Source organism: Rattus norvegicus, chromosome 13 (genome assembly GCF_021556685.1).
Source record: "Rattus norvegicus strain SHRSP/BbbUtx chromosome 13, alternate assembly SHRSP_T2T, whole genome shotgun sequence".
NCBI lineage: Eukaryota > Metazoa > Chordata > Mammalia > Rodentia > Muridae > Rattus > Rattus norvegicus.
Genome location: NC_141546.1, coordinates 94,563,104 through 94,587,043, shown reverse-complemented (window position 1 = coordinate 94,587,043; position 23,940 = coordinate 94,563,104). Strand labels below are relative to the sequence as shown.

The 23,940-nt window shown below is 51.2% G+C and overlaps 1 protein-coding gene across 23 annotated transcripts in view; it reads left to right on the top strand.

The window, feature by feature from the left end:
- The window catches only part of Psen2 (presenilin 2), a 31,297-nt gene that overhangs the window by 5,479 nt on the left and 1,878 nt on the right, over positions 1 to 23,940 (top strand). For 2 of the 23 annotated variants that reach the window (XM_087581751.1, XM_087581747.1), the window contains 11 exons: positions 8,264 to 8,353; positions 8,686 to 8,786; positions 10,375 to 10,518; positions 12,310 to 12,524; positions 14,264 to 14,405; positions 17,022 to 17,089; positions 17,660 to 17,880; positions 19,167 to 19,265; positions 22,747 to 22,830; positions 23,161 to 23,262; positions 23,800 to 23,918. In XM_087581751.1, coding sequence (XP_087437877.1) covers positions 10,378 to 10,518; positions 12,310 to 12,524; positions 14,264 to 14,405; positions 17,022 to 17,089; positions 17,660 to 17,880; positions 19,167 to 19,265; positions 22,747 to 22,830; positions 23,161 to 23,262; positions 23,800 to 23,918 — 1,191 coding nt within the window. In that variant the 5' untranslated portion in view covers positions 8,264 to 8,353; positions 8,686 to 8,786; positions 10,375 to 10,377. Of the gene's footprint in view, positions 1 to 144; positions 1,311 to 1,757; positions 1,928 to 3,477; positions 3,582 to 8,263; positions 8,354 to 8,685; positions 8,787 to 10,374; positions 10,519 to 12,309; positions 12,525 to 14,263; positions 14,406 to 17,021; positions 17,090 to 17,659; positions 17,881 to 19,166; positions 19,266 to 22,746; positions 22,831 to 23,160; positions 23,263 to 23,799; positions 23,919 to 23,940 lie in introns of those variants that run through there. The other 21 variants (XM_087581766.1, XM_087581765.1, XM_087581750.1 and 18 more) reach the window with 20 other exon arrangements.

Sequence of the window (23,940 nt, the reverse complement as noted above, 5' to 3'; positions counted from 1 at the left end):
GAACCTGGCACCGCCCAAGGGACGGAACAGGGGCGGAGCCATAGAAGTGGGTGGGTCCCTACCGGGGCGTGTCCGAGGCGCGGACGAACCGGGGCAGTGGGCGGGGCCGGCGCTAGCCTGGGAGAGGCGCTCCGTCCGCGGCGTAAACTCTATCCCGCGCCGCGGCGGAGCAGGTGAGCCGAGGGCGGGGGCTGGGTGTGTGCGGCCCGGGACCTGTCGCTGATCGCGGGTTGCGGGCCGCATGGAGAGCTCGGATGCAGCGAGGCCCTTCGTGCGCAAGCCCCTGACCGCTGCTTCCGTTGCCCTCTTGGGGCACCAGGGTCTGGGCTTCAGGTTGCGGCCCCTGCGTCGATCTCGGCCTCTGGCCGGCGGAGGGGCGAGGAGAACGTGCCGGGGAGGCGGCAGTGCGTCCGGCCCAGAACTGGGGCTTCGAAGGAGCTTAGGGAGCAGCTCTGGGCCTCTGACCGCGTCTGAGTGCCCTCGCGTCCCTTCCTGCCTCCAGAGCCCCAGGCGCGGAGTGAGGCATTAAAGGGCCAGTGCACGTGGGACTCACAGCTGTATTCACCAGGCATTTTGGTCCCTGCTACCCAGGACCTGATCTGGTCTACCTGGGCTCTGCTATAGATGACGAGGGAGTGAGGATTTCCTGTGTGAGGAGCGGGGCGCCCGACAGGGCCTGAGGCTGGTGTTCTGTTACCAGCGGTGTTTGGTGTTTTGTAAATCTCTTGAGGCAGTAGGGAGACGCCCAGAATCAGGCCTTTAAAGCTGAAAGCAAGAGTTAGTTGCCACTAAATTACACTGATGAAGAAACTGCGCCCAGGACTGAGGATGTAGCTGTATGGTAGAGTGTTTGCCAAGCATGCATTCGGCCTGCCAGGGGAGGGAAAGGAGGGTGAGGAGAACAACTCTCAGAACTAAAAAGTGCGGTTGCCCAAGGTCTCCTGTGTAAGATACTGTGGAGCCAGGCTTAGAACTTGCTGCCTGGGCCTCTGTTTCTGCTATCCAGACCTAAGTCCTTTGCCAGTTTGATAAAATGTCCTAGCACCCCTGCTTAGGTATCTGCCTTTAAAGATATAAACGGTTTTGAAATGACAGCATCCATTTACAGCGCCTCTAAATCAGAACAGATGCGGACCAATTTAACTCAGAACGGATAGCCGTCCCCAGAAGAGTCTCTTGGAGACAGAGAGACTCCATCATCCAGGATAGGTGCACCTGATGTTTAAATAGTCGCTCTGCGGACACCTGAACCTCACAGGCCTTCAGCCAAGACTTTTGCAGTAATTAAGGCTCTGTGTAAGTTGCTTCAGGTGTGTAAGCTTCAAGTTTCCCTTGAGGTGTGTGTGGATGGCTCTGTGGGAGCCTGAGAAACAGTACAGATCCTGTGTTTTCCGTTGGTGAAGGGGCCAACGTCCTGACTTCAGCCTAGCAGTGATCCTCCAAGTGCATTCCTTAGCCCCTGGGACAGCGGCTAGAATGGGGTTGGCAGGGATAGAGCGAAGGGTGGCAGAGGTACAGGATGGGAAGAAAGCTGGTAGAGAATGGGTGTGGGGAAGGAGTTGGAGATTTAGTTCAGTGGTAGAGTACTTGCCTAGCAAGCACAAGGCTCTGGGTTCGGTCCTCAGCTCCGGGGGTTGGGGGATAACAAAAAAAAAAAGGGTGTGGGTGAGTGGAGGTGCAGACTGAGCTTGCCAGGTTTGGAGAAACTACTGTCTCCTACTATGTTGACATGCCCCGTGCCTACACCCAAAATATAGGTTGTGCATCCATTCATATGTGGAAATTAATATTTCTGGTATCTGAGGAGGTGAAACAGACTCAGATGAGGAATGCTACTGCCACTGTGTCAGCCTGAGGCAGCGTCTAGGCGTACCCTGTCCAGTGGCCCTTCTGTGGCTGCTCCTGCTTCTACTGCACAGTTTGCCACGTAAGAGTCTCTCGCCAGACTTGGCCTCTCTGTGTTGTTGGTGATAATAGCCATGTGACATGCCCATGTGTTAGGAGTTGGACGTTCGTGATAAAAAGCCATTTTGTCCAATGGTTATCACAGTTACCTTAAAACCATAGTAATGTGGCCAGAGAGACGGCTCAGCAGTTAAGAGCACTGGCTTCACTTCCAGAGGACCCACGTTCAACATGGAGGCCCACAGCCATCTGTAACTCCAATTCTAGGAGAACCTCTTTCTTTTTTTAACCTCTGTGAATACCAGGCACAAATGTACTGTACAGACATATCTGTGCTAAGCAGACAGACATACAGACAAAATACCTGTACACATAAGATACGATTTAATTTTTAAAGAGAACTTAAGTAATGTGATAGCTCGTGTCTATGATCCCAGTGCATAATCACGGAAGCAAGAGAACTGCTGTGAATTCGAGACAAGCATGGGCTGTGTAGTGAGTTTCAGGCCAATTTGAGCCCCATAGTGAGACACTATCTCAAAAAACCAGTCAGCCAACCATACAACAACAACTGTTAAGTCACTGAACAGAGCTAAAGGAACACTGAGACAGTTACTATGACTCCTTTAAAGTTAGGAACCTGGGTTCTGGGGTGCGGGGTCAGGGATGGGGGCCCAGCTGTGTGGCCCTACAGTCTGTCAGCACACGGTTTGGACACTGCTACATGTATTGTCTGTACCTTTGGAGTTGTACACTGGCTTGTTCTGTCATCTCTTACCTGTGTCCAAACTGCTATCCAGAACATCTCTGTGAGGTCTTCGGTAAGGACTTCCTGAGAGCCTGGGAGAGAAATTGTTTCGCAGTTTGAGACAGGGTTTTGCTGTGTAGCCCTGGGTGGTTTGGTACTCTGTATGTAGCCAAGGGAGGCCTTAAATTAATGGCCATTTTCCTGCCTCAGCTTCCCTCCCCCACTGCTTTTGATTCTAGAAAAGTGCCATTTTTCCAGCTTAACAGCACCCCACCCCTTCCCCCCAAGAAAAAAATCATACTGCAAGACAGGTAGATCTCTGAGTTAAGGCCAACCCCAAGTCCCTGTGATGCGAGTGCTTGAAGGCAGAGAGGCTGGAAGATCTGGAGTTTAATGTCATCCTGGCTCTAATAGAGCCTTTCTCTCATTAGAAAACCAAACCAAACCAAACCAAACCGAAGCAAAACAAACAAACAAACAAAAGGACCAAAACTAAGTCATCCTGGCTACAGTAAGAAAAAAAAAAGAAAACTAAAGTGAGAGAGAGAGAAGTAACCATTAACACTCTGTGTGTGTGGTGTGTTTGTGTGTATGTGTGGTGTATGTGGGGGGGGTGTATGTGTGTATATGTATGTGTGTGTGGGTGTATGTGCATGTGGTGTGTGGGTGTGTGTGCATGTGGTGTGTGTGTGGTGTGTGGGTGTGTGTGGGTGTGTGTGTTGTGTGTGTTTGTGAGTGTGTGTGTAGTGTGTGTGGTGTGTACAGTGTGTGGTCTGTGTAGGTCACATGGATCTTTCTAACAAAAACCTCTGGCTGTATTTTAGCTGTTTCTTTAAGGTTGAGCCTCTGATCAGCTGGGACCCAGCAGAAGGCAAAGGTTTCTGTTGATGTCTTCTCACCTGCCCTGGGCTGTGACCGCCCGGGAGAGGTGCGTAGTCCACATGCAGTCTCTCCTCCCTGGGATTAGGGATGGTAACACTACTACCTGAAGAGTTTGGAGAAAGAAAAAAATGCCATGTCAATCCTCAGGAAAGATAAGGCCTCCTCAGGGAGACAGCTCTCACCGTGGCCTCTCCCTTGATGGAGAGAACAGGCGGTTTGTTTTGTTCATCTTTGCAGATGAAGGGAATGTGGATGCTGACCGCCTTCCTAGTGCACCTCAGCCAGAAAGTCCCACATGGTTTTTAAAATCAAGTAATACATACTTATTCTAAAAACATGTCTTTAGAAGACATCCTTTCCCCATCAGCCGGGGAATAACTGCTTTGGGCATTTCAGGGGCTGGGGCTGGGGGTTGGTAGCGGGTCTGGTCACTAGAGATGTGAAGCTGTTACCACCCTCACCTTCTGGGCCTGAGTCGAGAAGTTTTGTTGTGCCACAGACCCAAAGCTGGTGGGCCCTGGACCAGGTTATGAGGATGAAGCAAACTGTAAATGGAAAGTGTATTTCAGATGTTTTAGGAACAGAAAGCTACCTGAAACGTCTTGAAAAACCAGATTTGGTAGGTGTGACAAGTCATTGAAAATGTCTTTATTTTTTTTTTTACCAGCCCCATAACAGAACCCTTTTCCACTTGTCTTTTGAACTGAACCAGAAAATCAGTACCTTCTTCCCTCATTGCTAAGAGCTGGCGGGTCCACCCCTGAGCCTCACAGACCTTCAGGGAGTGAGTGGGTCTGGAGATGGGAGGGTGTAAGACAGGCTTTATTGAGGGGTTTGAGCCGGCACGATCTGGGAGTGGGCCGGGGCCATTTCTAGATGCATCCTGCTCCACAGTAAAGGTGCATAACATCTAAATGCATGAGAACATTCTCTTTTTTTTTTTTTTTTTCGGAGCTGGGGACCGAACCCAGGGCCTTGCGCTTCCTAGGTAAGCGCTCTACCACTGAGCTAAATCCCCAGCCCAACATGAGAACATTCTCGAGGAGCCAGGGGTGTGGGTATGGGGGTGAATGGTTACCTGGCCTCTGCAGGAACCTGGCAGGCCTGACTGGATGGGAGATGACATTGTTCTGTGGGCAGTTTAGAGACCTGTAAACTGGTCCTTATCTGACTCTCGCTCCATCCTGCAACCCTGGACTGAGGTTTCCTGAACTATGAAATGGGGAACCAACTAATGGCTCTTAAGGTATTCAATCTAGCTTTGACATCATCCATGGACGTGACTGTTCCTTTGACAAAATGTCCCCATTGTCAGGCTGAGGCTGGATGGAAACAGGATCTCCCTGGGGCCCGGCCTTTGTACCAGTTCCTGAGTCTGGTGGCTTAGCAGTTCCCTAGCTTCCAAAGAAGGGCACCTGTTGGCTTTGTTAATCCCCTCTCAGTGTCCCCTCCTGTCTCCATTGAGGGGAATAGATGGGGATTTATTGAATAGCCACTGTGACTAGAGGCCTCACACCTGTTTTCCCAACCTTACAAGGTAGCCCATTCTTCTGACCTTTGAGGAGGAAATAGCTCCTGGCACCGTGCATGGCTAGAAGCTACCCAGGAAGTGTAGTTCATGTCGCACTAATCTATGCGACCACTGGCTGCTGTGTCTCATTTAAAGAAAAAAATATTCTGCACCCATCGGTGGTGGTGCACTCCTTTAATCCCAGCACTTGAAAGACAGAGGCAGGCAGATCTCTTGAGTTCGAGGCCAACCTGCCTGGTCTACAGAGCAAATTCCAGGACAGCCAGAGAGACCTGTCTAAAAACAAAGGAAAAAATTCTAGTTTTTACTTGAGGGTGGGGTGGTTTGCTAGGGGCACTCTCCCTATCTCTCCCCCTTAACTACCCATCTCCCAGGCTACTTCATGACATGAGAAAAGTTGCCCCAACCCAGGTACTTCAAGAGAGAAATAGGTAATGGAGTTTAATCCAGACCATAAGCCACCTGATGGTCTGGGGTCTGGGGTCTGGCTCTCTAACTCCAGCCCTGCCTGGGGTCTCCCCAAATCCAGTAGAACCATTCAGCAAGTGCCAGGTAGACCAGCCCAATACTTGGTCAGGCGCTAAGGGTTAGAATCTGTAAGGGTCTGGAATCTGTGAGATGTCGCAGGGCGTTGCCTGATTGAGGGAAGCCCTTCCCCAGTGTAGAGGAACACCGGGACTTTCCAGGGGTAGTGGAAATTCTGGGAAGTAGCCATGTGACCACAGAAGGTGACCTTTTGAAAGATAAGGACATTGTTCTGTTGGCCCTTTGGAAAAGTATCAGGGAGTCCTAACCTCTCTATAGACAGACATGTTTGTGGCCCAGAGTTGCCAGTTCACTTTTAGAATATTGTTTTCCAAGGGGTGCTAGAATATTCTGTGGCGTTCCAAAGTCTCTTTCCTGCCAGGGTCACTGATTTTAAACGTTAGGGCAATCCTTTGCCTCTCTCCACTGTAGAAAAGCAGGTTTGAGAAAATTGGGTCACCTGGTTTCTTTGATAATTGCGGGAGCCGGTCAGGGAACTTCTTAGTTCAGCCAATCAAAGTAGGCAGAGGGTAGGTACTTAATCCCAGAGCCACAGTGCCGGCGCGGCAGGGCTTCCTGAACTGGCTGTCGTCCTCTGCACTCCGTCCACACTTCCCTGTCAGCCCCTCTGTGCTTCCTGTGGACCCCGGGGATGTGCAGCTCGGCTAATGTCAGCAATGGCCAGGCTCCGTGCCCATCACCGCCTGTGCTGAGTCAGGCTCCCCCGGACCTGTGGGCATCGCTCTGATGAGGATCCACGCTGTTGTTTTTCTGTGCTCATTCGCATGTGATTTTCCCCTCTAAGGATTTTACTGCTCTCAGGCTAAAGAGCAGACACCAAGGCATTGCAGACCGGCCCGTAGGGAGTCTAAAGGGAGTGGAAGAAGCACCCGTTCCCCCACTCCCCACCCCCAGGGATCTGGAGATCAAGTCACTGGCTTCCTGTATTCTCATTTGTCACCCCACCACTCCCCCACCTTCACCCCCTGCCCCCGCCCCGGTCAGGCAGGCGATTCTTCAGGTAGAGGAAACCCTGTGTGTTGATGCCTAGTGTGTCCTTTTACAAACCAGTGGCTTGTTAGGTACTGTGGCATGGGCCTTTAATCCCAGCACTCTGGAGGCAGAAGCCAGAATCCCAGGTGAGCTTGGTTTACCCATCCAGTTCCAGACTAACCAGGCTTACTTAGTGAAACCTTATGTCAAAAGAAAAAACAAAAACAAAAACAAAAAAAAACAAAAGTAGGTTGAAGATACAATTCGTATTGATTATTAAAAGCGAGGGTGGTGGTGAGGAAGCTGGAGATGTAACTCCATAAAGCACTTGTCTAGCATGCATATTGGTTATTAAAGACGGGGAGTGTGGGGTGTGGACCTGGAGATGTAACTTGCCTAGCATGCGGGCCCTGGGTTGTACCCCTAGCGCAACGTGAACTGGATGTAGTGGTTCATGCCTGTGATCCAAGCACTTGAGAGGTGGAGGCAGAAGGGTCAGAAGTTCAGAGCCATCCTTAGCCAGATAGTGAGGTAGAAGTCAGTCAGGGATACACGAAGCCCTGTGTGAAAATAAATAAAATCGAGAAATGCAGAAAAATACGAGGCCAAGAATCACCCATAATCTACCCAGAAAGCAATGACCTTTAATATTTTGTAATAGTTTTACCAGCCGTGTGTGTGTGTGTGTGTGTGTGTGTGTGTGTATACACACGCATGCGCACGCGCAGTTCAGACGTTTCTAAGAATATTGCCGTTCTGTTCAATTTAACATCACTTAATTGTTACTCAGTATTCTTTTTTTTTTTCTTTCCGGAGCTGGGGACCGAACCCAGGGCCTTGCGCTTCCTAGGCAAACACTCTACCACTGAGCTAAATCCCCAACCCCTGTTACTCAGTATTCTTAATCCCCCTCCCTCCCCGCAGGCTCAGCCCTCTCGCTCGCTAGCTCGCTCGCTCCACCCACCCGCTCCACCCACCCTGGAGCTGAGGACTGAACCCAGGGCCTTGTGCTTGCCAGGCAAGCGCGCTGCCACTGAGCTAAATCCCCAGCCCTACTAAGTATTCTTCCAAGTAAGACTTTGGTGCTCCTGCAGTAGTCCTCATCGGATAGTTGGATAGCCCGAAGTGGTGCTGAATACCAGATCCTGTGTGAACTGTGTTCTGTTTTGGTTTAGTTCCTGAACATACATATTTATGATAGTTGAATTCATAAATTTGGCACAGCAAAAGATTAATAGCAACAACCCAGCAATAACAGCAGTACACTGTAGGGAAGCTATCTAAAACGTACGGATTGATTACTCTGGAATTTTCCACTTCACATTCTTGACCACTGATAACTATAACCACAGGAAGCAGAATTGCAGATAAGCGGGGCGAGGGGGATTGAGTTCCTGTACTGGAGAAGAGAGGCAGAAATTTCAGTCGTTTTTACTTTCTATGATAACAGATGACTACAGCACATATTTTTGTATGGATGTTTTTTCTTAGATAAAATTCCTAGATGTAGCATTTCCGGATCTAAAAGGTCCAACTCTTTGCATAGCTTTGGGGTTCTGTACAGACATTTTATCTCCATACACCCTTCCGTCCCCTGCATCATATGCCCAGTTCTTCCAGCCCTCTTTCTCCATAGGCGACTTTGCTAGTCTGAGAAGCTCTCACCCCTCTCTTCCCAGTTGCTGTCTGACCAGGTCCTGTGTCCTGGAGTAAGGGCTGCACGGTTTACACCTTCATCCCTACGGTCACAAGAGTGGGAGGCGCACTGGGTAAGGGGCTCCCTTGTCTTCCTGAGTCAGACCCAAGCCAGGGAGGCCAAGGGTGCATGTGTAGGGATGCCGTCTCCAAATGCGTGTCCCGGACACTGGGCTAGAGGAGTGCTTAGGGAGCCACACTTCCGATTTACAGCTGTGATAGTTAACGTGGACTTGGCAGAATCTACAGTGGCCTAGGAGAGGAGCCTCTGGGAATTGTCTGGATTTTGCTAACTGGGGTGTGAAGACAAGCTCATTGTGGGTGGCGCTGTCCCCTCGACTGTGTGTGTGGAGGACAGACCTGAGCAGCAGCATCGGTTCCTCACCCTCTGCCCCCCTAACCGTAGGTGAGATGTGACTGACAGCTGCGTCAAGCTCCTCCCACCGTGAGGCGCCTGTCTGATGAGCTGAGAGCCAGAATAAACTCTGGAACGGTGTTGTCGCTGAGGTAATAGCCTACCCAGTGCGGTGTTAAAGAAACCAGCAGCAGAATACCCAGGCTTAAGGACAGCCTTGATGTGGGGCCGTGGGTGACAGCCAAGGCCTCAGGCATGCCAGGCTGTGCCACCGAGGCACAACCCTGATCTAGATATCTGTGAGAGGAGAATTCACTGTTGCTGGAAGGGGTAGTGAAGAGACCTCAGGTCCGGTGGGTATATGTTTAAGATATGACAGAACAGAACAGGGGGCCTTACAGTCTTGAAGACTCCTGCCTGGCTAAGATTTCCCCATCTCTCATGGCAAGTTGTCCTTTGAAGCTGCGTCCCCTGAAACTGTGTTCTCAGGTGTGGACTCTTCTTCCAAAGCCTAGGCTCCAGGGCACAGAGCTACTTCTGAGAACTAGCAGCTAAGGCCAAGTATTAGGGCAGTAGACCCACCATCTAGGACCTGCCATGCTGTGTGTAACCTCCATAAAAGGGCGTTTCTCTTCTCTCCTCCTAGGAGATACCTGGGCTAATTAAGCTCCTTTCCCCTTGGTCAGACACTCAGGCCCTTCCCTGATCCCACCATCATACTGAGGCAAGATGGTGTTAGATATCCATCCTGTTCATAGCACGTGAATAGTTACATCTTTTCAGAACGTTCTGTCTCCGTCCATCTCAGCTCATACACCTTTCTGGCCCACTCCCTGCCCTTCTCAGTCCTCAAGACCCAAGATACTGAGCTCTAAGGAGCCCCTCCACATTACTTCCTCTGAACTTGGAGGGTGCATGGTCCTCACCACCTTGTGCCTGTCGTCTTCTGCAGCTGTTTTCCCACTCCTAATGTCTGGTAGACCCCAAGAAGCAGCATCTGGGGGCTCTGGGCTCTGTGAGGACAGGGTGCCTTTATAGTAGGTCCAGTCAGGGAGGTAAACAAAGGCAGGCACTGTACCATCTCTGTAACGGCAGACTGAGGGAAGTCCTTATAAGAGTTATCCAGGCCGGAGCCAGGAAGGCTGTCTTCAGAGTGGCAGCCACAGGCCCTGCCTTGGTGAAGGGACCCTAATCACTTGAAGATCACATGAATTCTAAGAGTGACTAATCGGGGGACAAGCTTTCCACAAAGAACAGGCCTCAGGGTGTCTCCCCCATCAGGACACTTCCTCTTGACCACTGTCCTTCCCCTCACAGTCACCAGCTTCAAGTTCCTTCATCCTCTGGTGACATGTCATTTGTTAGATTGGATGATGCTTTTTGTTCTTACTGGACAAGAGGGCTTCTTATTCAAGGCTATGACTCCAGAGCCAAGCACGGAAGATTTCGCACAGATGTGTATTGATTGAACAAACATGCTGACAGTGCAGAGTGACCCTGACTTTCCTAACTGGACGTCTTGCTCCATATGATAGGAGTTCCGTTCAAGCCAGCCTCAACCAAGGCTGCCTCGACCTCTTGCTGGCTTCTAGGACTCCTGTTCTGAGCGGCTGTTTGACGTGTACGTAGGAAGCTTGTTATAGGCAAGACCTATGCCTGGTGTTCAAGCCACCGTGCCATCAACCAGCACCCACACTGCCTTTGCCTTTCAGGAACAGGGTCCCTGTGCTTCTTTTCCAGACCATGCTCACATTCATGGCCTCTGATAGCGAGGAAGAGGTGTGCGATGAGCGGACGTCCTTGATGTCAGCCGAGAGCCCTACATCACGTTCCTGCCAGGACAGCAGGCCAGGCCCAGAGGATGGAGAGAACACTGCCCAGTGGGTAGGTCCCTCACAGTGGGTAGGTCCCCCAGCAATTGTGGGTCTTAAAACAGGGCCATGGGGTTCCTGTCTTTTTTATTTTTAATTATGTTTATTAATGTATATAACCTCTGTGGAGGTATATGCATATAAGCTGAGGTACCCATGGAGGTCAGAAAGGGGTGTCCTAGCCCCTGGAGCTGGAGTAATGAGCACTTGTGAGCTTACTGACAGGGATGTTAGCAGCTGAACTCAAGTCTTTTCACTAAGCCCCCTCCTGTGTCTTACGGGTTGCTGAAGTTGGATCTGAGATGTCTCCCCAAGACCTTTGTGCTGAAAGTTTGGTCCCTAGTGTGTCATGATTGAGAAGTCGTAGACTCTTTAAGGAATGGAACCTTGTGGAGAGCAGCAAGTCACTGGACTCCTTCCTCCTAGCCTAGTCTGTATCCTGACTGTGAGGTGAGCAGCTTGCACCTCTCCATGTTTTCTTCCGCAGTATGGTTACCACAAGCTCAGAGCAACAGGGCTAATCCATCCCAGACTGAGCCCTCTAGGCCATTTTGTCCATAAGTTGAATTATCTTGTTAAACATACATACATACATACATACATACATACATACATACATACATACACACACACACACACACACACATGTATATGGACAGAGAGAGAGAGAGAGAGAGAGAGAGAGAGAGAGAGAGAGAGAGAGAGAGAGAGAAAGCTGACTCCCGTGGTCTGGCCAGAGCGCTATCATCTGGCTACAATGTATCTGCGTCTTCTATGTGTAAGGGCTTTGTCTAGACCACACGATCACAGTGTGCAGCGCAGGCCGGCTGGGCATATCTCCCTTGCCTCCTACCCCTCACCTGCCTTTCAGATGCAGGCTGCTGTTCCCAGGTACTGTGATTCTGGGACGCACCAATGACACAGAAACATTGAGATAACAGGAGGAAGGGCTACCCTCAGGGAAGGGTTCAGGTAGGTAGCCAGATGGGTAACCACCTGCTGGGTTGGCCTGAGTCTGGCCTGACTTCAGTACTGGGAGACATAGCTGCACCGTGACCCATAGATATAGCTGCACTGTGACTTGTGCTGCCGCAGCCTCAGGTCAGAAGATGGGTAGAGTCACTTAGTCAGCTTGGCCATCTCCCTCTTGGTCAGGCATATCACATCTGAGCTTTTGTGGACCTGATTCTATTCATCGAAAAGCCTTTCTATGCCCGGAAGGCATTTCTCCTCAACCTTGCTGCCTGAGCCCTTTCTCCTCCTCTTCAGCATAGCCTCCCAGCCTCGGTGGGTTCACAGTTCAAGGTCATTAACAGCCTGTTTCCAGGAGTTTCTTGTCTTATCTATTAGATTTCTTTTCTCCTTGGTGTCAAGTGAGCAGCTAGGTCGGAGCTCCCCTTGTGGAAAGCTGGTACTGAAGCAGCCATGAGTTTCGATGCTCAAAGAAGTGCTGGGTCTCCTAGTTAGTCAAGCAAAATGTTTGATCTGTTTCCCCATCTCTTCCCTAGCCTGTCTCCTCCTGGACCACTAAGGCCATGTCAGTTAGTAGCCTTCCTGTCCTTGGGAAGAGCAAGGGTCTTTGATGTGCCCTTCTGTGGCTATGCAGGCTAGCGCTAACCTTCTCCACCGCTGTCCTCCTAAGCTTGTTTTTATATCCCGAGACCTTAATCAGAGCTCACACTCTAGACTGCTCTCACATCTAGAAAGCCACATTTGCCTTCCTGGGTCTACCTCCAAAAGCCCCTGCAGGATGTCAGCAGCTCACCATAGGAGCCTCTGCGGCCCTCACTGTGTTTTCCCACAGAGGAGCCAGGAGAACGAGGACGACTGTGAGGAGGACCCGGACCACTATGCCTGCAGTGGGGTTCCTGGGCGACCATCGGGCCTGGAGGAGGAGCTGACCCTCAAGTATGGGGCGAAGCACGTGATCATGCTGTTCGTGCCTGTCACGCTGTGCATGATTGTGGTGGTGGCCACCATCAAGTCCGTGCGTTTCTACACGGAGAAGAACGGGCAGCTGTGAGTTGGGGGCCCAGCTGGCATCGGGAGGTTGGGGTCTGTTCTACTGTGCTATAGCTCTGCAGAGCAATGGCAGGGACTCTGGCCTATACCCGGCCACACTCGCTGCCTTCAGTCTGGATGTATGTCTGACCTGTTTTCATTTCTGCCTCTATTTCTATGTTTCATGGGTTCAATTGTGGGGGGTACCTGGAGAATGAGCCGGCTAACACACATGAAGTGTCACACAGTACTCACCAAAGGCTAAGTGGGATCTGACCAGAGGCCAGCTCTGGTACCGTAGCCCTGAACTCCGTGTACCTGGTCCTGGCCCACTGTGTCTATGACTTCAGGCGAGTCCCGTCCTGTCTGGGTCTCTGCTCCCTTAGGTATGAGATGACAGGGTTGAACCCAGTGACGTCTTAGCACATTTCTAGCAGATGATGAGGACTCATTAGGCCCTTTTATTACTTTAATAAATATAATACAGAGAACTGTGAGATTCCCTAACCCCAGCACTCTCCCCTCTCTCCCCTCATGGACTCCTCATTGCCAAGCACATTTTTTTTTTTTTTTGGTTCTTTTTTTCGGAGCTGGGGACCGAACCCAGGGCCTTGCGCTTCCTAGGTAAGCGCTCTACCACTGAGCTAAATCCCCAGCCCCTGCCAAGCACATTTGAATCCCTTTTTACTTTTTAGGAAAGTGGAGGCAGGAAAGTTCCCACCCCTAAGAAGCTTGTAGCCTGTGGGAGACTCAAGAAACAAGAGATGGATGTGCAGGTATAGCTCCTGGCATTCAAGCTAGGAAGAACAAGGTGCCTATGAATTACTTCCAGAGTTGGGCCAGTACCTGTACCTGCAGTTGTAGGAGAAGAGGGTGCGGGAGTCTTAGGCTGCAAAACGTCAATGGAGGGTATTGTTGGGGTTCCCTGGAGGAACGGGACCAATGAATGTGTATTATGAGAAAGGATATATTAGATTGGCTTATACAATAAAGGCTAGGTAGTCTGACAATGGCTATCTGTATGCTGAAGAGGTTCTCAATCATAGAGTAGATGTGCTCACTGGCAAGGAGTGACAAAGGCAGGCAGGCAAAGAGCACTGCTTCCCTCTAACTTCTTTCTACCTAGGCTGACAATGGAAGGAGTTGTGCACCCAGGGTGGGTTACTCCTTCCTAGAAATGCCCTCACAGATCCACCCTAAGGCCTGCTTAGTTGATTCCAGATCCACTCACATTGACAATCAGAAGTAATCATCACATGGAGAAGCAGGCAGCCAGTCTCATCGGTAGGAGCCAGAGCTGAGGGCCTGGAGGTAGGAGTCAAGTGGAGGAGCGAGGTCTCAATGAGGTGCTGCAGTCTGTCATTTCTGCCATGATGGTTCAGAGCACTGCGAGTCACTGACCAAGAGGCAGAAGCCACTCACACAGATAGTGATGGCCCCATCAGGGCCCAGCCAGTGCAAGGGCTCTAATGGAGCAGTGTGGCGTTTCTAGGAGCTCCATGGTCAGCCTGGAGGGGCTCACTGCCTCGGTAGGGTGTGGTGTGTGTGTGTGTGTGTGTGTGTGTGTGTGTGTGTGTGTGTGTGTGTGTGAGAGAGAGTGTGTGTGTGTGTGTGTGTGTGTGTGTGAGAGAGAGAGAGAGAGTGTGTGTGTGTGTGTGTATGTGTGTGTGTGTGTGTGTGTGTGTGCATGTGTGTGTTGCTGAGCTGTGAGTGTCCCAGGGCAGCAGGTACTGAGTCTCTTCTGGTGACTTCTTCAGCATCTACACGCCCTTCACCGAGGACACACCCTCTGTGGGCCAGCGGCTCCTCAACTCCGTGCTGAACACTCTGATCATGATCAGCGTCATTGTGGTCATGACTATCTTCCTAGTGGTACTCTACAAATATCGCTGTTACAAGGTGAGGCCTGTGACCCTCCACCCCTCCACCTTCGCCCTGACCGTCCGCTCCCTGGCTCTGCGGGGTCGATGACCTAATGCTGACTTCTAACCCATATGCCCCGCCCCCACTGCCTTCTGTGTCCCTCGTCGCGGTGTCTCTGACACACTTTCCTGCTCTGAAGTTCATCCTGCTTCTTCTGAAGTTCTAGACTCCCTCACCCCCCAAGACTTTCTCCCAAGCCTTAACCTTCCCTCTCCCGTTAGATGCGAGCTCGCGTGCCGTGTCACGGTCTTCTGGCCCTGAGAAGCCTGTGGGTTGGATTCTCCTCTAGATCTTGAGTCGTCCCATGGAGCACTGAAAGAGTCACATCCATGTGACCCTAGTTATAGACAACATCGTCCCCCAAGGTGTTGTGCCTCCCGCACCTCAAGCTCCCCAAATAGGGATAGAAGGTCTGACCTTGTTAGAGCTCGTCAAATGCTGCACCGCTGAGCCGTACCCTGGATTGGAAGGGGGGGGGGGGGCGTGTGGCTGCCCTGGTCAAGAGTCAGCTCTCTTTTATCATGTGGGTTCCAGGGATCAAACTCAGGTCAGGCTTGGCAGTGAGCACCCTTAACACTCTGTGCCATCTCTCCAGCCCACTCTCTATAACTTTCTGTAATTAGAGGCCTTGCTAAGTTAGGCAGGCAACCCTCCTGCCTCAGCTTCACTAGCTAAACAGACCTGTATTACTAGACCTAACCCTGCCATCAACTTTTAGACACTGGTTTTAGGTGGCAGGCTTTGAAACATTGAAGACCGCTAGGACGTGGAGCTAGGCGTGACCTGTTCAGAGCTGCTGCCACAGGCCAAGCGTGGTCATAGAGCAAGAGAAGAAGAGGAGGCTATGGTTTGGGGAGGAAGTTAGCCATTGGCTCAGCTGGCTCCAATGGGGTTGAACCCTGAAAAGGAGTAACAGGAAATGCTCCTGAACTGAAGCTTAACTCATCAGTAGAGTCTGTTTGTGCAAACGAGTCAAGGCTCCCATGTGTACTTCAGAGAGAGGAAGGGAAGGGTGCCGGGGGAGACACTTGCTTGTACTTACAGAGAACAACATGGGGAGTGACTCTTCTGTGGCCAGTCCCACAGAAGTAGCTTGACCATCCATTCAGTTAGGCTCCCTGGGGAGTTCCGAGATGACCTTGTTGGGACAAAGAAGTCATAGTTGGGATAAAGAGGGCGAGGAGGTTCTAGAGGCCACTCCTTCCCTTCCTTCTAAGGTGTCCAGCCCAGCTGTGGCCCTTCCTCCTGGTAGATTCTGCTGGAGACCCAGTGGGCTGAGCTGGTGACCTAGGAAAGTCCTTAGAAGTGAAGTGGGGGCTGGGAGGAAGTGGTGCCGTCTTACTCTTTTTTTTTTTTTTTTTTTTTTTTTTTTTTGGTTCTTTTTTTTCCGGAGCTGGGGACTGAACCCAGGGCCTTGCGCTTCCTAGGTAAGCGCTCTACCACTAAGCTAAATCCCCAGCCCCCGTCTTACTCTTGATGCTTGAGTCTTGTCCTTGACCTCCATGCTCAGCTGGGGAAGGAGAGACAGCTCTCCTGAGGACCTGCTTGGAGTGCCTTAGTGGAACGGGATTTCCTTTCTGTCGAGCCCCTCAGGAGGCTCGCCGTGGACACTCGTCTAACGGCAGCCAGTGAGCTCCCTGACTTCTGTCCTACCTAACTTCTGTCTGTCTCTGGGGTGTCTTCCTATGGCAGCTGTGCCAGCTCCCTTCAGAGGTAGGGCAGAGTCTGTACGTCCAGACTGCCAGCCTGTTCACACAGTAAAAGTGTAGAAGTGGGCTTCCACAGGCTGTGGGTCAGGCAGGACTCTCGCCTCCTCCAGACACTTGGAGGTGAGGAGGGAGAACTCTCTGAGGGGCTGCCTTCCCTGTCTAACTGAGAAGGATGTCTAGGCTCCAGTCTATGCAGATACTGTGTGCTTGCCATACAGACTTAGCAGTAGGACCCGTGCTTCTGGCAGCCCTAACAAGCCAGGTTTGGCCTCTTGTCATCCATAAGCCAATTAAAAAAAAACTCAAATTAATAGTAAAATCGCGAAAAAAGAGAGATTTATTCAATGTGGTCACATTGGAAAGTGGGACAAAGAGATCCAATGACTTCCCCCCAAATCTATGACACCCCTGCTCCCAGCTCCTAACACGAGGGTAGGGATTAAATAGAAGGTAAGAGTTGTAACTCAGCGGTCCTGGCCAAGGCATGGTGCTGCCCTCCCTTGCCTGGGCTTCCCTTTTACCCCAACACGCTGTCAGACGGTTATGAAATTCCTTCTCTGGAGACCAGTTCCTCTGCCTGGTACCAGGCTTTGTGTTTTCCTTTTGGAAGTGTGAAATTCCTAGGGAAATTCTAATTCCTCAGGATCCATCATTTGGTTTTCCGAGATGGAATTTCTCTGGGTGGCCCTGCTTGTCCTGGAGCTCACTCTGCCAGCCAGGCTGGCCTCGAACTCAGAGATCCAAGTGCTGGGATCAAAGGTGTGCAGCACCGCATCATTTCAGTCCTTTGGTGGTCAAAGGGAGGGACAGATGGACGGATGTATGTGGTTGAGTGTCTTCATCCTGCTGGGGTTACAGTGGCCCTCCTGTTTCTGTTGTCCAGTTCATCCATGGCTGGCTGATCATGTCCTCCCTGATGCTCCTCTTCTTGTTCACCTACATCTACCTCGGGTGAGTGCTGGCCACCGAGCTCCTGTGACTGAGAAGGACAGGGGAAGTTTCCTCAAGAGTCCACTGGAGGCTCTGGCCTCCAGGCTTCGAGAGTGGAGTAGGCTCTGCACTCGGTCACAGGCTTTTTCCCGACCCCTGGTTTAAAATAAGCCAAGGGAGTTGAGATGGTGGAGCCTTCTCAGAACACTGAGCAGGTGGAAACCCCTCCAGGTTGCGTTCTCCTTGGGGAGGGTGTGTGTGGATAAGCCGGGATACTTCCTAATTTAGCTGCCCCTTTGCCCTTTGATTTTGGACATCAGCCTAAAGGCTCAAAGAGAAACACTTTTTAAAGGACCCCATCTTTGCACAGAGCTTTCCAAGTGGGTCCAACACACGGTCATGTGACCCACTCCCTGCCATGGTCCAGACAATACTGGGTCGTGGGGTTTATGGACTTGGAAGACGGGAATGTTGTAAATTAAACCTAGATTGGGGATTAATGGGTGAGGATTAGGGGGTGTCAAACAACTTAGGGTGTGGCACCCCCCGACCCCCAAGTGTCCTATACCCTGTTCCACTTTGGGCCCACAGGGAAGTGTTCAAGACCTACAATGTGGCCATGGACTACCCCACACTGTTCCTGGCTGTCTGGAACTTCGGGGCAGTGGGCATGGTGTGCATCCACTGGAAGGGTCCCCTGGTGCTCCAGCAGGCTTACCTCATTGTGATCAGCGCACTCATGGCCCTGGTGTTCATCAAGTACCTGCCGGAGTGGTCCGCTTGGGTCATCTTGGGCGCCATCTCTGTGTACGGTAGGTGGCTTGGGCCTGGTGGGAACTGGGGTGGATCTGGCTCATTGATGGAATGGTGTCGCAAGTATTCTTGAGTGGCCGTGACCAAAGCAATGGACAGAAGCAATGTAAGAGAAGAAAGATTTATTTGGGCTCCCAGTGTTTGAGGGTGTCAGTCCATCATAGGAGAGAAGGCAGGGGGATGGCTCAGTAAGAGCAAGTGACAGGCATCTTGCAATGGACCAGGAAGCAGGAAGTTTACCAGAGCTAGGGACAGGGCTAACTTTCAAAAGGCCGCCCCTAGTGATCTGCATCCCTTAGCTAGCCCCTACCTCCTAATGATCCCAAAGCCCCCTAAAATAGTGTCACCAGCTAGGGATTAAGCATTCAAAACATGAGTGTCTTAGTTAGGGTTTTATTGCTGTGAACAGGTACCATGACCAAAGCAACTCTTATAAGGACAACATTTAATTGGGGCTGACTTACAGGTACAGAGGTTCAGTCCATTATCACAAGGTGGGAACATGGCAGTGTCCAGGCAGGCGTGGTGCAGGAGGAGCTGAGAGTTCTACATCTTCATCTGAAGGCTGCTAGGAGAAGGCTTCCAGGCAGCAAGGATGAGGGTCTTAAAGCCCACATCCACAGTGACACACCTTCTTCAACAAGGCCACACCTCCTAATGGTGCCACTCCCTGGGCCAAACATATCCAAGCCATCACATTCAAATTATAACAAGTAGGACGGCAGGCAGGACGGCTTTCCCCTCCTGTCCTAAGGAAGAAGGCCTTCCCACAGGGTCTCCCTCTGTGACACTCGAAGCACAGACCCCAAGTGACCACTCCCACTGCCCCACAACTGCACACACGCTAATCAAGCGCGGTCTGCACACTGAGCCACTGAGTCCTCAGGCCTGGCCTGAGTGCGTTGTGGAGCAGTCTGTTGCCTCCTTCACTGCTGGCTGCTGTTGAAGTAGCATCAGTGCCTTGGCCAGGGCTGCAACTCCCATTTTAAGGATGAGAAATCTGAGACTTCAGGAAGTAAGACTCCCAAGCCTGTCTTCTGGGTCTCAGCACCTCGCTCTCCCAACTCCGCAGCTACCGGCTTCGGCTCCAGCCAGTGCAAACTGGACTGGTGGGCTTGAGACCCTAGTCCAGCAGCAAGGTGACCCGGAGCTCACTTAGGTTCCGGGTGATGGTGGAGCGGGAGTGGGGGAGGTGGTGGGGGGCGGGGGGGAGGGGTGGGAAGGGTGGGGGGGTGGTGCCTCTCTGCACTGCTTGGAAATAACAAGAATGTCTCTGTTTTCCCAGATCTCGTGGCTGTGCTGTGCCCCAAAGGGCCACTGAGGATGCTGGTGGAAACTGCCCAGGAAAGAAACGAGCCCATATTTCCTGCCCTCATATACTCATGTGAGTGGCCCCATGCCTCTGCCAGACAGTGGGGGTCAGCAGGGGGCCTTTCGTGGAGGCATGGTAGCTGGCCATGGTTTTGAGATTTGACAGGTTCTAGATTCTGTCTCAACCGAAGACGAAGACGAGGGCCAAATCATAATGATGAGGGTCGCCACCTGCAGGAGGGCTCCCTGCTCCTGGAGACCACAGTGGGCTGGATCTCACTCAGGAAGAAGGTTGGGAAATCAGAAGGCGGGAAACTAGAAGGGGATAGACAGCCCTTTGGCCATATTCTGACTGCCATCTGGCACCCTGCACTGGGTAAAGGCCACATCCCCTGGACTTTGGAGGCTTGTAGCTGCCATTCAGCCCTGCAGGCTTTGGAGGACAGGGGCCCCACTTCTCTCTAGGGTTCATGGACAGTGGCTTGGTAGTGGAAGTTAGTCTTCTCTAAAGAGAAGGCACAGGGATTGCCTCTGGCCTCGGGGTCGTGTCAGAGGGATGTGGGTTGGCACATGGTTTTTTTTTTTTTTTTTTTTTTTTTGGTTCTTTTTTTCGGAGCTGGGGATCGAACCCAGGGACTTGCACTTCCTAGGCAAGCACTCTACCACTGAGCTAAATCCCCAACCCCTGGCACATGTATTTTAACAGATGTCCCTACTTTCTGGTAGGCCCTGTGTGTGACATAGAGGTCTCTCAGGAGGCAAAGTTATGTGAGTTCACCAATGGAGTTCACTCCCTGTAGTAGCAGTGGCCGCTGTGATTCTGGGGTTCTGGTGCCTCAGGTATCCAGGAAGCCATCTTCAGAGCTGGGCAATCCCAGGAAATGAGGAAGTGAGCTTAGAATGGAGAATTGCCAGCAGTGTGCCTCTTGGCTTGAAAGCACATCCCAGAGATGTTCTAAGGATGAGAGACAGATGATTCTGGTCAGTCTGAGTGCCTGAGGCCAGGCGTTTCCTTATGTGCAAAGGAAGTTTGCATCCATGGAGAATTTATTCTTGGGTGAAGGTAAACTAAGGAAGGCAGGTTCATTATAGAAGGTAGAGGTACTCTATTGAAGACTCTGGGAGGGAGAGAGGCCAAGGACTTCAGGGCCACAGGGGAGGCTGTTTTGTAAAAGATGGCCAGGCAGCTCTCATTCAGAGTTCACACTGGACCAGAAACCTGACTTTATGTAGTAGTTAGCACTAGGTAGAAATCTGGAGGCCAGCACTTGAGGTAAGGGGGCAGGATGCAGCAGGTACAAAGACCCTGAGGTAGGCTTGGGTGGGGCTGTGTGTGCTCAGGGGGCACCCAGAGTCCGTGTGGCTAGAGCAGACAGGAGGAAAGATGGAGAGGAGAAGATCTGGACAGTGTGAGCCCTGCAGAGCCCACTATGACACATTGGCCCATCTTCCTGAAGGAAAGGTAAGCCCCTGAAAGATTTGGGACAGTAGCACAATCCAGAGCCAGTTCAGAGGCTGAGAAACCACCCGTGAAGGAGGGAACCAGTGGAGACTGTGAGGTGAAGTGAATTCTGGGGCATTTTGCAAGCAAGACTTGTGGGGTTGTAAGAGCCAAGGTTAATAGCAGTACTTTATATCTGAGCAACAGGGGAGACCCATTGCCACACTGGGTGGCTGCACTGGGGGGCCAGGGTGGCGGTGGCGAGGAGGTATTAAGCTTGGGCTTCAGATTGTGTGGTGTGGAAATCTCCCTGGGGAACTGGAAACACGGAGTAATAAACACTGAAGAGAGTCTAATTGGAGAGAGAAACAGTTCAGTGAGTTCCATGTGACCCAGCAGGTTCCATTGTGCTCATGTACCCTAGAGGATCAAAGCAGGCAGGACACAAAACAAGCATTTGCACATCGTGTCTGTGTTAGTTTCATTCATAGGAGTTCAAAGCTACAAGTGTCAGCAGATGACCAAAATGTGGTAATTCTGTACAATGGAATATTTTTCCCTTACAAAAGAGGAAAATTCTGACCCACGTGATATGGATGAACCTTGAGGACCCTGGGACAAGTGAATCGAGCTGTCTACAAAAGGACAGACATGGTGCGATTAAGGAGGCATCAAGAGGAGGGAAAGTCACAGGCATAAAATAGAGTGGGTGCTTGATACCGTGGCTGAGGTAGGGAGGGACTGTTTAGTGAGCGTGAGTTTCAGTCTTGTAAGCTGGGATTTGTTCATAGATCTGAATACACAGGGTGCTGCTGAACAGCAGGCATGGCATTTAAAAATGTTTATGTTGGGTGTGCATACGTGTCTGTATGAACACACATACACCTCGTGTACACAGAGGCCAGAAGGAAGATATCAGAGCTAGAATCAGTGCCACTAGCTTTATAAAGGGAGCTGGAGTGTGATCCGCTTCTCGTGTTTGAGCAGCAAGTGCTCTCAACCACTGAACCAGCTCTTCAGTCGAGGGACTGAATTTTTTTTAAAAAATTGCTTTTAAAAAGATTTGCCTTGGGGCTGGGGATTTAGCTCAGTGGTAGAGCGCTTACATAGGAAGCGCAAGGCCCTGGGTTCGGTCCCCAGCTCCGAAAAAAAGAACCAAAAAAAAAAAAAAAAAAAAAAAAAAAAAAAGATTTGCCTTTATGTGTCTGAGTGTTTGGTTTAGTCAGCTGTGTGTCACACACATGCAGTACCCATGGAGGCCACAAGGGGGCATTAGATTCCGTGGAATTGAAGTTACAGACACTTGTGAGCTGCCATGTGGGTGCTGGGAAGTGAATCCAGACTCTCTCCGACTGTTTTTAACCACTGAGCCCTCTCTCCAGCCCCTCACGGTTACAGGTCTAGCTACAGTGGCGTGAATCACGACAGATAGGCTTTTAGTTTTCTTCTGCATTTTGACAGTCTCGACTGAAGGAGGACAGCTGGAACTGTAACCAAGGCAGCCATACCAAGTTCAGAAAAATCTCCTGAGAGAGTTTTGCAAGCAACAGTAGTAGCTGTGGGATCGGGCCCTAAAGGAAGGGGAGGAGGAGTTCAACCAGTCAGTGTGAAATTCGGAGACCAGTTTGTCTCCCGGAACATGGAGGCACCAAAGTAGTTCTAGACAACAAAGATTATTTCTTACTTAGAGACGGTGACATTCCTGGACAGTATGCGGACTGAAATCACTGTTGAAATGGCGCCCCAAGAAGCTGCCTATTCCACTGACATCCTGACCTATTTCATCTTGTTAACAATTTCCACGCCTCCCTTTTCATGATAAACTGAAACCTAAAAAAAAGGACAATTTTTTTTTTTAAAGACAGAGTTCACCAAGTTGTTCACTAATCATTATTATTGCCAGTGTTGCTTAAAAGCATTGTAAAAAAGGCAAAGGTGAAATGTCAGTCCCCACCCAGCCAGTTCCGACCTCCCAGCCAACGTGAACACAGCCCTGCAGGATAGAGGGGCTGTGCAGGCTTTCTGGGGACACAGCCTGGCTCCACTTCCGCCAGGTCAGGGGCAGCTACTCAGAGTTCCGCCTGAGGCACGTGTCCCTTTGCTCTTTCTGTAGCTGCCATGGTGTGGACGGTAGGCATGGCGAAGCTGGACCCCTCCTCTCAGGGAGCACTGCAGCTCCCTTACGATCCAGAGATGGGTGAGTATAGGGGTCACAGCCACACTTTGGGAGCGCCTTGTCTGCACCCTGCTTGACTGGTCCCTCTGTGTATTAAGGTTCAGAATGGCGGAGTCACACTGCCCCATGGCCAGACTCTGACACCTGTCTCAGGGAGTGAGTGAGGGTTGGATTGTACATCCTGTGCCTCAGTTTCTCCCTCAGTTTTGCCAGATGTTGTTGGCGGGTGGTGTGCTGGGGAGCCTTGATGTGGGAAGGGACTGGTGAATCTTCTGGGTCTTTGTACCTTCTGACCAGCCTTTGTCTCTCCCTGCCACTCTTCGTGGTGGTCCTTTGTTCCTGGACGCTCAGAAGAAGACTCCTATGACAGTTTTGGGGAACCCTCATACCCTGAAGCCTTCGAAGCTCCCCAGCCTGGCTACCCAGGGGAAGAGCCGGAGGAGGAGGAGGAAAGTAAGGTGCCCAAGTCCACGAGGCGGCAGGGCGGGGCCTCCACACGTCTTCTGTTGCTGGGTTACATGTGCTCTGGAGGGTGGCAGCATGAAGCTTATTTAAGAATACCTCTAGTCGGGGCTGGGGATTTAGCTCAGTGGTAGAGCGCTTACCTAGGAAGCGCAAGGCCCTGGGTTTGGTCCCCAGCTCCGAAAAAAAAGAACCAAAAAAAAAAAAAAAAAAAAAAAGAATACCTCTAGTCAGCTCTCATGCTAACCCGCACAGTAGCCTGCAGCCCCAGTGGTCAGCAACTGTCCCTTTCTCTCCCAACCAAGTGGCTCACTGAAGTACCAGGCTTGGCTGCCAGTCACTCAGTCCTTGGTCCCTCTTGTCCCCAGTCTGCAGTACTGAATACTGCTACCGAGGGATGCTTTCATCCCGACCCTCAGGCTTGGTCACTTGGCTGATGTCCTGACCCTTCAATTCCTTTTGCCTGCTTCCTGCTGAGGTTTCCTATCAGTTGGATTAGACAGAGGCCACGTTCTTTTCTCCCCACAGGGGGTGTAAAGCTTGGTCTGGGAGACTTCATCTTCTACAGCGTTCTGGTGGGCAAGGCAGCAGCCACAGGCAACGGAGACTGGAGCACGACGCTGGCCTGCTTTATCGCCATCCTCATTGTGAGTGGGTTGAGTGGCAGAG